The 14887-nt window shown below is 27.1% G+C and overlaps 1 protein-coding gene across 6 annotated transcripts in view; it reads right to left on the bottom strand.

The window, feature by feature from the left end:
• Positions 1-1347: 1347 nt before the first annotated feature.
• The window catches only part of LOC129958259 (focal adhesion kinase 1-like), a 104693-nt gene continuing 91153 nt past the window's right edge, over positions 1348-14887 (bottom strand). For all 6 annotated transcript variants that reach the window (XM_056070575.1, XM_056070578.1, XM_056070576.1 and 3 more), the window contains 8 exons: positions 14501-14532; positions 14254-14421; positions 11747-11881; positions 10559-10664; positions 8264-8322; positions 8021-8152; positions 7819-7899; positions 1348-6669 (listed from right to left, as the gene is read on the bottom strand). In XM_056070575.1, the coding sequence (XP_055926550.1) occupies positions 6217-6669; positions 7819-7899; positions 8021-8152; positions 8264-8322; positions 10559-10664; positions 11747-11881; positions 14254-14421; positions 14501-14532 (1166 nt within the window). In that variant the 3' untranslated portion in view covers positions 1348-6216. The remainder of the gene's footprint in view (positions 6670-7818; positions 7900-8020; positions 8153-8263; positions 8323-10558; positions 10665-11746; positions 11882-14253; positions 14422-14500; positions 14533-14887) is intronic.

Here is a 14887-nt window from a genome sequence, read left to right as displayed (position 1 = left end):
AAAGATGTATAAATTCGTCAAGTGATAAAAACTTTGGGAATTTTCTCATTCCCTAATACAAATTTTTCTAATACAGTATTAATTATTACATCTTAATTGGTAAGAATTTTGAAAAAAAAAAAAATGATAGTTATAAAATGCGCTCTTCTTTTTTACACTATTAAATGTAAGTTAAACATCAGAATATAGTATGTCTGACAACACAAAATGCGATGAAATAGGACAATTTGAAGGTTACAGAATTAAAATAAAAATTCGAGAAATAAAACCATGTTTCCTGTACCATGTTAAAAACGAAATTCAAGATATCAGGAATAATTTGAATAATCAAAGAATGCCTTAAAAATACCCAAATTAGCCAAGTTTTATCGTGTTCAAATTTTGCAAACCGGCCATCTTAAAATTAATCTATTAGATCATGAACACATTCCAACGATTGATGCTAGATTGTTTGCAGCATTGTGTGGCGGAATTTCCAATGTCAAGCACTGGATATTAGCGGTAGACGATGTTAAAACACCTAGTACTTTTGAACATTGGTCAGATGACGAAGGCGATACTTGACCTAACACTCTTCTCTCAAAACTTCTGCATCACACCAACAGCAGGATGCTTGGCCCACGACGTCAGATTCACCATAGACCAGGTCCTCATATATGACGGATCTTTATTGGAATCGGATTTCGAATCTGGAAACAAGCTCGCTCCGAAACTGAAACCGTATCGCTAGGTTACTCAGTCTAAAAATGAAAATGCAAAAAAGAGGACTATGTCCTATTTCTATCTTTCATTTAAATAATTAGTGGACTCGCAAATATCTGATACAATGCGAGGATTGAACTTTTTTTCAGAATTCGATTCATCATCATCTATTTACTTTCTTCATTATTCGAATCTTCATCAGTTGATAATTCAGCTAATTTTTTTACTCTTACCATTTCATATTCATAGCTTAAATAAAGATACATTTTCGTGATTTATCAATTCGCCTTTGCAATCCTTCATAGAAATGCGAGCGAGCGCACAGCACTTCAGAGTCGAACAAAACTTTATACAAAATTATTGCAATGATTATGATCAGCAAACAAATGACTTTGAATATTGTTAAAGAGAAGCTGAAATTTTTTCTGCAGAGAGTTGGAAAAAAAAAAAGTTTCTGATAATTTTTTCTTTTTGGCGAGTTTCCTACAAGTATTGTAACTTCTATGCTTACAAGTATTGTAAAAATGTTTTCATATGGAATTAAATTAATAATGACTAAATCTAGAACAAATCATGAAAAATTCTTTACAAACATTTTAAAATACCGTTAAGACAACTTTTATTAAAAATACAAAAACACTCGAGAATTTCGACTAAAAATTTAATCTACTCCGAAAAGACATACAAAATATGTGAATACAGTGGCAAACAGCCATTTAACAAGAATTATGAACATTAGAGCATTTTTTAAAAAAAATAATGTACAACTATTCAAAATACAATTTGTAACCTAAGCAGAGAAAAAAAGTCCCGACTAGATTTTTTCAATAAATGAGGCAGATTCAAGATTACGTCATTACATCAGGCACAAAAGGCATCTTTGCAGTTTTACTTTCACATCATTATCACATAACATTTTATTAAAACTTTCAGAGAATAAACTACATAACGTTTTTAAAAGTTAGTTACAAATCATTTTTATTAGGGCGTGTCACACATTGACGAAGCAAATAAGGAAAAAGAGAGTTTTAATAAAAATATAAGTAAGAGAGTCTATAGAAGACAACACATAATAAACAAAAAGCAACAAGTTAAAAATCTTCTGAAATGTAGAAAAAAATGTTGAGCAAATTTGTGAAGCACAATGAAGAAAACAATACATTTTTCATACTATACTTATGAAAAGAAAAGCTATCTGTATCTCAATTTTGTACCAAGCTCAAAAATGTAGTCGTACAGTTTAATTTCTAATCTACTTGAATTTTGTGAATTTTGATTGCCAATTTTTGATCAACAATGTAGATGAAAATCCATTTTAAGAACAAATAGAAATATCTCAATCTTTATCATATTAATCATTAAATTGTTATCTAATTGTCATATTTCTTTAAAATTACAAAGTATCAAACTTTATTATACATGATTAAAACATTTTACTCTCTTTCTAATTTTAGTTCGCAAATACAAGAATGTGCAAGTACAAACCTGTATAACAAACAAATAAGAAAGAGGTGAGTAAAGATATTTTATTAACTGTTTTTGAGCATAGCAATTAAAGATATTTAAAAAAACTTTTCAATGCTTCGAACATAAAAAATTATAATTATCTAATTTAATATAGTAATAACAGATTTAACAAATATTATTTACCTCTTTATTATAACTAGCACTTTTAAGGCACAGTTTATACAGAAAAAATAATAATCCTTCATTATTTCTCTATAATTTCATTCAAGTATTCATAACAAACATTTATTAATTAAATGCTTACGAAAATAGTAATTCTGTGAAGCAAAACCATATCATTAGTTTTACAGCACTGAAATAACTGCAATACCAAAATATATCAAATATTGCACTGTTACAAACACATTGATATCAATAACTTTGAGGAAGACAAGATTCTCTTGTAAAATGGCACTTTATATGCAGAAATTGTAAATATTTAATAAACTTCATGAAAATCCAATAAAGTCAATGACGCAAGCATTGGAAGATAATTCTAAAAGTTCATTCATTAAAAAAGTCTGCAGCAATACTTCGAAAATATATATAATTTTTTTTATAAAATGGAATTTTTTAAAAATTTATAATATCTTGTACGTTTGTTTCAATTTAAAAAGATTTAAACTTAAAGGTTATATTTTTAGCAACAAAATTCAATTTAGCGTTTTAGAAAATACCAGAATTATAACCAAAATAACTTTTAAACATAAAAACTGATGGTTAAAGCTAATAAATAAAAACACATAAAATTATTAATTTTAAATAACTTAAAATTTTAATTACAGCAAAAATGAAGTTTATTAAAGCCAGATTTACAATTCCTGTGCATAGCAGATAATTATAATAGAAAAAAAAAATTGCATTAAAATTTTGTTTTCAATAATTAAAAAGACTTAATTATTTTGTATAAAAATAAAGTAACTTTGAGAATTAGAAAAATATTCTATATAGGAAAATGTATAAATAATTTCTAAATTAATCTGAGATGAGCATACATTTTAAGGGTAGCATTGAGTTAGCACCAAAGGAGATAAGTAAATTTATACTACAGAGGAAAGTAAGTTTTAATTACATGTACATTTATAATATAAATACATCAACGTAATGAATAGTACAGTATTTAAAACATCAGACATTTATTACTTTGGGAAGGTGTGGGTCAGAAAATTAAAAATAGCGATTTTCCTTTTACATGGATAATGACAGATTTATTTTTCACAACTCATTTTTACATAGGATAAGAGAAAGTTTTGGCTCGTATTGCTGGAATTCGAATGATGCCGACAGTTTCAAAAACTCATGAAATCTACATAAGAATAAGTGATATATTGACTAGAGCAAATATTGACAATGGCAAGCTTTTCAGAAATAATGCAAATATTTGAGGAAGATTTTTTTAAAAGTTGCACATATTCTTCAAATAGCAAAGATCTTGGAAACGGTTTTGCAAAATGTCTTAATCCAATACCTTAACCATATGAAAATTAGTTTTTGTAAGCATAAAACAGTTTCAACGATGCCGAAAGTAATTTTACATAACCAATATTTAAGAATACCACATATCTTGTAAATATCCATCTGCTAAGTAGATATGCAATATACTACATGATTCTAATTGGTAACTATTCTATTTGTGTAAAACAACACAATGCAAATTTCAGCATTAAACGAAGTCAAATAAATAAAGTTTAAACAAGACAGTAGCTAAAAAATTGAAAACATTTAAATCTTTAAGGAAAAATAATCATCGATTTCCAGACGCTGTTTTGTTTTCTTAAATTACAAGCATTCAGCCAATAAATAACTATTCATTTTCAGAAAGACATGAAATTTAATTCATTGGTGAACAATTTCGTTTAAATATTTTATGAAATACGAAATTGGTCCACAAATGTATCTGGAGCAATGTAAAAAATATTTTCAAAAGTACCTTTAAATCCAACTGAACAAAATGGTACGAGAGACACCTTTTTGATCTTATCTAAACATAAGTAAAAGGCAGGTATATCTTCTACTTTACCATTCAATATTTAATAACAACAAGGTGATTTCTTTTCACTTGAACACTGAATAAATGAAAGGAAAAAACAGTTCAGTAAAATATTTCGACAAATACTCCAGTTTTCTTAACTTCAATATTAAAAGGAAAAAATGAGAATAAAAACTAAAACATCTAATAAAACGACATTACTATTTTTTCAGCATTATTTCAACAAAGAAAGCATTATAAAATCACTATTTTTAAGCAGAAATCTGGTATATAAGTTATTCATTTCATATCAAATTATTCATATGTCATTCTATCCCAAAATGAACATCTGTATGAAAGCTAAGTATATTATAAATACACTATAATCGATTTTGTTTAAAAAGTTAAGCATTTCAAGAAAGTTAAATGACACAATGTACAACAAAACAATACATTGAAATTTCTATACAAAAAATGAAACCACTCAATCATATTTCATTTAACCAATTGCATCATCTATACTGTTGTACACAAATGATAAATAAGAGGACCGACTTCAAAAATAAAACCAAGGCGGTAAAATAACACGAAATTTATCATGAAAGATATCAAGTTCAATGTTAACACTCTTGCAGAACATACTACACACATGAATAATTACATCTAAAACATTTGAATAAAAATCCAAATGAGCTAAATGAAAACATGATTTATTTTCTTCGAAAAGGATATCTAGAAAATTTCAAACAATAAATCGAAGGGAATGTAAAAAGTCTAACTTAAAGATGAAATGATTTCATTTTATTAACAGTCCATTTTGAAACTACATAAGGGTATTAAGAATGAATGCTATGTCTCTAAATCGTGGTTCGAAAGGATGGCGCACGTAACGTACCTGTATTCTGCATTCACCCCCCTCCCCTTCTCTATTCCTTGACGCTTCATATACTATACCGGATTTAACCAGACATAAATGTTCCAGTTCAGTGGAATTGGGTGATGAATCTGCGATCATTTAGCTCCGAAACCGAATTCCTGCCACCCAATTCCAATTAACACAGAAGGAAGTTTACAAAACTGTAGCATATTATCTAAAAAAATTATGATTTATGTGGAGTTTTTTAATCAAATTACAATTAATAATTTTACAATTTGAAATACATTAAAATGTTCAACTTCAGAACAAAAACTATCGACTCTTATTTTAAATTAAAAAATTCAAAATTATTTATATATAACTATTGATTAAATTGTAGGATATATATTTATATAATAATTCCATTAAACATGCCTACTTTCTTCTAAAGAAATACTTTCCAATTAATATGTAAATTTCATTTATAGACGAAAACGAGGTAAGCATAGATTTTCTTCACACTTTTCTTCTGGAACATTTAGAAAGTTAAATTCTCAATTCAGTAACTATAATAGGTTAGCATTGCAATGACAGCAAACATATATTCAATAACAGGGAAATTTTTTAAAAATCTAATCTGGAAGTTAATCTGTGACCCATATTTTATTCCAAGCAACAATATCAAAATGCAATTCATTTATGTTTTATTGCTTAAGAATATATATATTTTTTTTCACAAATAAGCATCAAACTTTTTCAGTGAAATAACAAGATTCAACTCACAACCTTAGGGGGGAAAAAATCACAAACTAATACTCAAGTCATAAAAAACTCAAATTCATTGATTGAAACAAATAACACTGATGCTATGGGAAGATTTTATATTTCAATGGAAGTTTAAAATCTCAAAATTTATACAGTTAAATACAATTTTTTATATTAGCTAAGCATCAAGAAATTATTCAAACTTAAAAATACACACTTCAACAATAGAAGCAATGAAACTATTCAAATGTCTTTTAATGATGAGGAAATTCAATTTCAATACATGATGAATCAATGAATGAAAATTATTGTTCCATAGTCGGTTAATGAATCTGTACAAGATGAATGTTAATACTATGAAATAAAAACAAATCTAAAATAATATGGAATAGTTAATTACTAAAAAGCATTTTTAATTTTATGTTATATCATAACCACTGTCATTAGTATCATCAGCAAATACTTTGGATGAAAGCGATAACCTAGAATCATCAGTTGATTCAAAAGATAAAAAACTACTCGGTTGTCTTGATTGAGTACCTTGACCTGAGGACTGAGATGCATTAGATAAAGCAGAGCTTGGAAAAGCTACACAACTTAAAGGTCTTGAAGTAGGATTAGAAGACTGCTTTTTAAGAGATTGTGAAAGTTTTTTATCTGAATTCTGTTCATTAGTCGCCATCAAACGAATTTTTACAGAGTCGACAGCATCAAGCAAATGTTTTGCATCCATGGCTAGAACATGTGCAGCAGAAAGCATTCCTTTACGATATTCCCCATCAAGGGTGGTTTTGGCATACTTCAGAGCTTGCTGCATGGACTCAACTAATGAAGCCATATCTTTACTTAGTACCTTATGTGCCATTTGTACCTATTAAAAATAAAACCCAATGTAAGTTAATTTACATCACAGTAGTAGAATCGGAAGAAAATGAATACATTTTAGAGGAATGAAATTTAAATTTTATACATGAATAAAAAATAAATTAAGTTGAATTTATAAGCAGAACAAGATTGTCACATCTAAAAAAAGCCAAAGATTCGAAAGCTAAAACTTGATATACGTTTATTACAACTTTATATATATATATATACTAAAACACCAAAGCATGATATACATAGCTAATTCTAAAACTTTGTAATACAGTGAATTTATGTTTTTTTAAAAACATTTACATTACTTGGGTTCATTTCTGAAAACTTAATTTCGATATCTTTATTACAGCTCCACTATCTTCATAATTTAAAAAATAATACTGAACTATTCTTAATATAAGAATAGTTATAGTCCATCAGAATTTTCATTAAAGATGCTGAATATATATATGTATATAATTTATTACCGACTCCCTTACTTTTCCAAGATGATATAAAACGATTTCTTTATTTTATAATCAGTTCCTGTTAGATATGGAAATTTATTGCAAAATGTTCGCTTTTTTTTTTGTAGAAAATCAAAATTAATCGCTGAAAATTAATGAATTAATATAATTTTCAAATACCTTTGCCCATTTTCAACTTTTTCTATAAAACTATTCTTTATTAAATCCATTTTACAGAATTTTTATTTTGATAACATTTATTGCGCACAGGATGCTTACGATTATAAGGATATAAACATGTTAAATAGAAACATTCTACAGCTTCTTATAATTTTCAGCTATAGTTGTTTAAAATAGAGTTGAAACGAAGTATAGACAACAGAAACGTTAGCTTTTTACTAGTAATATACAGCATTTATAATTCGAAAATAAAAAAGAATTATACGTTTTCGTTAATAGCATTCAAAATAATAATACTATTAGAAGAAAATACCTCTTAAAGATGGAAAATCAAATATTAAATATTCATGCATCTTATGGTGAATTTGGATGTATAATAACAAAAACTAATACATAAAGTCTTAAAAGATGCAAAATTTTCCTCGCCGTAAATCTATTCATGATTATAGCCAATGCAAATTTCGAATTACATGAGACATATTAAAATTTACTCAATCCCAAGTTCACAAAATACTCACTTCTCTACGTGACCATAGAGGAAAATCTGAAACTATTACATCAACAGCAGCCAGTAAATTACGTAAATGAACACCAACTTGCTGTAAAGAAATTAAACTGCAATCAATATATTATATCAATTAATCCATATAAGTAATGCCAGCACATGAAACAATTGCATATAAATTACTTTCTTGAAAATAACATCAAATAATAAAATACCTTCACAAGTTCTAAATAATCATCTACTCTTCCTTGTTGGACACCTTGAGACAAGCTCATTACTGCTTTAACAACATTAGTAGTATTTTCATAAACAGTATCTCCAGTGCGATCTAATTCTGCCGTGGGAACCTATTGGTATATATATTTATTAATATAACAGTTTTACTAATAATATCCACAAATTTTTAGAAAACTATGCATGAGATTGTATTTAAAATAATATTAAAATGTTATACTAACATTTGATGATATTTGAGAATTCTCTAAGAAACCATTAGATTCATTAGATGGCGAATTTTCTGAAAGAAAATAAATTATGTATTAACTTAATAGATAAAATGTTCGATGTTTAAAAGTACCAAATATTAATATTAAAATTATGAAGAAAAGATTTTGAGAAAACAAATGCATGCATTTTATTAGAGAATTACAATGTTCAAAATAGTTTCATGTAGTGTAACGAAAGATAAAACTGCATTTCTCCTAAGATAATCCAAATTCCTCACAAGTATTACTCTTGCATATTATTAAAGAATAAGATTTAATCTCAAAATCATGACATAAAAATATTCATTAAACCAATTCTTCCTACCCCCTCATTTTATAATCTTTCACTTCAATCCCCGATGCATGTATTTTTACTAGATTTAGTGATTTTTTCAACGACGCTATAAAATATCTAAAGCTCTTTTGGAATTTTCCCATAAACTTAGAAAGCGATTTATAATTACCATTGCCATTCTCAATATTTTTCAATAAAAGTGAACTATCATTGGCATTCTCAATACTTTTCAATAAAACTGAATGGTTTTCGAATATATGCAACTCTTTGTCAGAGAGGCAATTAGTAAAGGTAGTACTTTTGCTTTGACAAAATATTAAGTTTAAACATTTAACAAACAAAATAATAGCACTTCACAATACAAATTTTTTTAATATTAATTCTCTGCTAACAGGAAGGGAAAAAAATTGCAAATACTTGCTAAATTATTACTATAACATTTACAAACAATAAAAACAATTAATATAAAATGTATACAGATTCATATCATAATGGTGTACAACAAAAAATTTAATAACAGTAACTAATTGTTAGTCTTTTTATGGTGATTGCCGAAAAAAAAATAGTTAAAAAAAAAAAAAAACTCCGTGTACAGTTCTACAGCATATCATATGCCTAATAATAAGAATTTTGAATATTTAAGAGCAATATACTGTACATGAACATATCTTTAAATATTAAATAATAAGTTGCTATATGTAAATTCTATTCAAAAACAATTAACATTTAAACAGGAAAACTATCTTTTAAAAACTAAAAAAGATAGAGTCAAAAGAAGTTAAAACCGAATTATCACTTTAATGGTATATTGTTATCCTCTCCTTCTTCCACCATCTTCCTACAACCCCATAAATTCTTTTTTAATCTGTTTAAATGTGCACAACAAAAACCTTAAAAAATTACTCAATAAAGATTTGTATTTATAAACAGCTTGCAATGACTTGAAAGTGATATCTATGTTCTTCAAAGTTAGTTGTACAAAATTCACGATTTTCTTTCCAAATGAGAAATTTCCAATAGAAAAGAGAATTAAATAAAGGAACAAAATGGAAGAATTTAACTTGAAATCAAAAATATTCAAAAGGGAAGTTTAATTAACTCCAAAGAAGTTTTACTTTCATCGCCTTTTGTAAAATTAGGCATTGTAAAACAGTTTGTTAATGTTCTTACATATAAAAGAGCATTCAAAGTAAAGCACCACATGAAGGAAGGTATTTGTAAGACGAGACAGAAGAAAATAGATAAGGCTGGAAATTTTAAGTCAATATGGAAACAAAGGAAAAACCTGGAAATCTTTCTTTCACATTAATAGAAACTTACTTTTTTGAATATGCAAGAGACACGAATTATTAATCTCCGATATAAAAGATGCTACTAAATTTCAACTTAAAATTTCATTTTTTTTTTTTTTTTTTTTTTTTTTTTTTCCCTTTGTAGGTACCAAGAATATTTCTCTGAAAATCTAGGTGCAAATCACTAAAGAGTAAGATAAAAGTTTTCACTAAAACATAATGGAAATGAAATACAAAGAAGAGAGGAAAATCAGCAGGATAGTCCAGTCCTGGTGGAAATGGAAAAGAAACGATTCCGGCTACATTCACCAGAGATAAAAAAAAAGTTTTAAGAAAACGAGAAATTGATACAAGGATTGGTCCCTTTCATTAACTCATTTAACCTTCAATTCATGATTACGGTACACCAAACACTACAATATAAATGTAAAGCATGTGTTTTTGATGTGTTAAAATAATGTCAAAATATATTGATTTATTTCTCCCCAAATATGAGACTTTTCTGTGAAAATATTCTTTTGTGTAAAACGGATTTCATTCTTGAGATTAGCACGGAAATAATATAATAATCCTTTATCAACAGTAAAATCAAAGTATTTTTTTTTTCTACATTTGTGTTATTCTCTTAGTTATACTGAATAAAACAATTTGGATGAAAACGGAAAACATCAAAACAATTACTTGAGCTAGCAGAATTTGCATTTAGGGCTCTAGGTATTCCTCCTGTTTCAGCACAGTCACTGTCTGAATACGAGCGATCAGAGCAGGAAAGTCTTTTCTTGGAATGCTATGAAAAACAAATAATTGTTCATATACAGTAGTTAAAATATTAACATAATGATAAATTAAATTTTTTTTCGTACAAAAGCAATTCTGTGAATAAATTAAACATTGGTTCATAGACTATATTTTCAGCTTATTCGATAGTTTTTGCGATGTTGGCGAATTAAGTAAAAGAGGAAGCGATAATTTTAGATAGAATTTCTGAACAGATTAAAAGAGAAAAGCGTTTTACTACAAAATTAATGGAGAATAAAAAATAGTTTGTTTTTAATGAAAGAACTTTAGATAACTAATAAGTTACATAAATGTTTATTATTTAATGGGAGAAGGTTTTTTTTTTTTTTTTAAAGTAAGGAAATGTTAGCCTACAAAAATACTGGGCTGATTTATTTAAAAAAAACTTTACAAAAAATAAACCAAAGAATGAATCTCTAAATACTGTAGGCCAGAGCAAGAATACAAGCAGATAAATTTTATTTGAGAGGGTTTCAAAAATCGATTCGGAAAAAGGCTCATACCACAAAACAAATTATTAAGAGCAGCAGGCCAGGCTGACAACATATGGTTTTAACTATAGAGCCAAATATCATTTTAAGAAGCAAAACATCTAAAATGATTTCATCAACTGGTCCGTTCGCCTGTACCAATAGTATGGATAAACAGATTACTTAGCAAAGGTGAGTAATTAATATTTTAAACCATATTGAAAAGTAATACATTTTGAAGCGATAGCAAAAAACGAATAAAAAATATATTATTAATCAGTTTATATATGTTGCTCCCTTTTTATTTAATTTCTATGCACTAAACAGTTCATATAAAATAAAACTAAATAATAAAAGACCACTTCTGTCTTATATAATTAAATTTTTTTAAATAAAATTTTAATTAACAGTTTAAGGAAATTCTTCCCAACATTAGAAAAGTACTCAGCATCATGGACTGAAAAAACATTATAAAGATCCTTAATTTCCTTGAACGAAATCTAAAGACATTAATATAGAATGCCACAACAGAAATCCCACATCCAAGTCTGTAGCATGTTAAGCCTATTAAAAATTAAATAAAATATATAAAAATTCTTACTGCAATAGGTGTAAAAAGGCTTTCTTTTTCAGCCAACCATTTAGAATCTTCTTCTGACTCGCGCTGTTGCTGTTGAAGTTTCATCTCCAAAATTTTCTTTTCCAGTTTCCCTTCATTTACATCTTTATTGCAATCCTAAACATTTTGAAGGTTAAAAAAAATTTAAAAAACCTCTCATAGTTCACATTTTTATTATCTAATGTATAAAATATAAAAACAATAATAGCACATATACAAACATTGCTTTCAGACCAGACTGAAAGAATTTCACTCATTCATGTTTGATTTTAATACTTTATTTCAAATTCTACTAGACGATTTTGAAAATTAAAATTATTCCGTTGGTGCTTCAGTTACATGAAATCAGTAAAGAGGGCGAGTTTCAAAACTTGAATATTTTTAAATAAGAGTTCAAGATCTATTACTTCGCACATCTATATTTAAATAAAAGTAAAGAACAGTAAATGTAGTTTATACCAACTGAATGCTGTAGTGCATAAACACTTAAAATTAGCAAATTTTTCATCCGATATTTATCAATATTTTATCGCTGTTTTATTGCCTCTATTACCATATTAACTAAATAAAGTGCAAATTAACTTTCAATATTTTATTTAAAATTAAATATTATTTATTTATTTAAGTATTGTAGTTTTGATATATTTCCGATATAAATACATGCCAGAAAGAAATTGGATAATGACAATCAGAATGTTAATTATATTTGAAGTAACTATGCAACTTTATAAGTTATACTCCACTGCAGTTTCCGAACTATGTCTAACATTTCTTCTGAAGGTTTTAATAGTGAATGTTTTGAACACTTTTGGTATAAGAAAAATACTACATTAACATTATGCTATAACTCATATGCAAAAGTTTCAATAAAAAGATGAGCATGTTACTCGTGAAGTGATTAAATATTACCGATTTTGAATTTGATAAATAACAAATAGATAAATAACAGTATAAATAACAAGTAATGCATTTGAACATTATATATGTACCTTATACATCCATTATTTTCTAACTGAAAGATTAAAGAAATTAATACAATGTTTATTTCTTCATAGACAAAAATGGTATAAAAGCTGTACAATACACTCGCAATTATAAAATTTGCTTATAAATGAATATTTCAAGAAAAAATTATTATTTCACAGTAAAAGTATGCTTTCTGCAGTCAACTCTGTATATCATTATCAATAAGTTAAAAACATAAAATGAGAACCATCATTTTTATGCTCCCCCCCCCCTCCAGCTAGCCAAAATGGTAACTTTCTTCAATTTTGGATGACGTTAAAAGGATAAAGAAAAAATAAGATAACCAGGAATACAACTAGGGGACTCTGGAACAACAGATGATAATGGAATGCTTTCTTTATTGTTTCCCCCAATCTTCACCACTTTTTTTCTTGTTATATAATTGACCAGTTTCTAAATAATCAAATCTGCTTTCAATATTTTAATCAAATGAAATTTTTTTTCTCGATAAATGCTTCGATGATGTGTACTACTATATTTTAGATTCCCCTTTAATTCTATTAAGCCTATATGGGACCATGAAAAGTACGCATACCACCAATTTCATTAATCTTGTGCGGGTTGGGGTTCGAACTCGCAACGTTAGGGTTCGTAGCCGAGTAACAAAGCCACTAGACAAAAGTGTACACTCTTCTCCGGAAGTTGTTAACTGGCTTATAATGTTACCACCACAATCTTTGAATGAAGTTATGCATGTTGGCATAAGTTGCCATAAATTTTTCAATAAGACAAAATACTAGATGGTTCAGTTTCTTATGTTACATAAAATGATGCATTTTGATTTGTTTCTTAATTATTAATTAATCAAATTAATTAACAAATCAAATTACATTTAATAATCTAAATGAATTATTTTCTTAAACCAAACTCAATCCTAAAAATATTTTAAATTTGCGAGGATTTTAAAAAACGGACTTTTGAAGTAAAAAAAAAAAAATAATAATAACTAAAACTATTTGATATGGTCTTATATGTTTTGTTATTGATTCATTCATAGATATTTTTTTTAATTTAGAAAGAATAAACTTTATTTAAAGAAATAATTTTTTGGCATGAAAATAGAAACAAAAAATATTAGCAAAGTTTAATTTTTCAAATTTTTAAAATAAAACCTCCAACATTAAAAAAAAAAAAAAAATTATATTTTCTCCTCACTCAGGGCTTAAAGGCATAGTCCCAGTGGTAGTGAAGGGTTAGAAGACACCCCTTTCAAACGCTAAAACATTGTAGAAATGTCCTCCGAAAAAATCAAGATGGCAATGGTTACAATCAATAACCTTCATAAATCATACAAATTATATTTAAAAAAAAATCAAAACTTCCAAGATTGCCTAAAATTTTTTAATAAAAGAAGATAATTGGAATAAATGTAAAAATGCTTAGTTTAAAATTCATTAGCACACTTTATTTTTCCACTTAAAACATTTCACTTCATTTTTCAAAATAAAGTGGCATAAACTTACCATATTTACAGAATTAGCTGATTTCCACGAAGGCATGTTTGAAGGCTCTTCATTTGATTCCATATAAAGTCTTTCTGTATGACCCAAGTGAAATGCTGAATGGACTAGATTATTATTTACTGTTGGGGGTGAACTTGTACTGAAACGATCAACTGGTAGTCGAGAAGGCTGTTAGAAAAAAATTTAATTTTAAATCTAAAAAAATATATATGGGAATAAATTAGAGCAATAAAAGGGATAAACTTACTTTTGGTGGTGGTTCATCAGAACCAGAAGAACCTAAATTTAAAGGAAAAAAAAAATTGTATTTGAAAAAGTTAGTCAATTTCTAAACAACATTAATTACTACAAAATACAATTATAATTACACTAGAACTATTTGAGAAGTTTGTAAATGATATTCTCCACCCAGATGATCAAAAATTAAAACAAATCTGAGTAATTAAAAAGTTTAAAATTTCACAATGAAAGAAAGAAAAACTAAGCAAGTTTAATATGAAAAATTTAAATGTACCATAAATGAGATTCATATAAATCCTAATCACCTTTTTCATTATATATGAGAAAATACGTAACGTGGCGTAGCGAAGGTAAATGGCGTCCCAGGCACCATACGATTTTTTCGTCCTCTCCT

The sequence above is a fragment of the Argiope bruennichi genome, chromosome X1 (assembly GCF_947563725.1).
Source record: "Argiope bruennichi chromosome X1, qqArgBrue1.1, whole genome shotgun sequence".
NCBI lineage: Eukaryota > Metazoa > Arthropoda > Arachnida > Araneae > Araneidae > Argiope > Argiope bruennichi.
The sequence above is the reverse complement of the archived record's forward strand: the minus strand, read 5'-3'. Positions and strand labels throughout refer to the sequence as shown.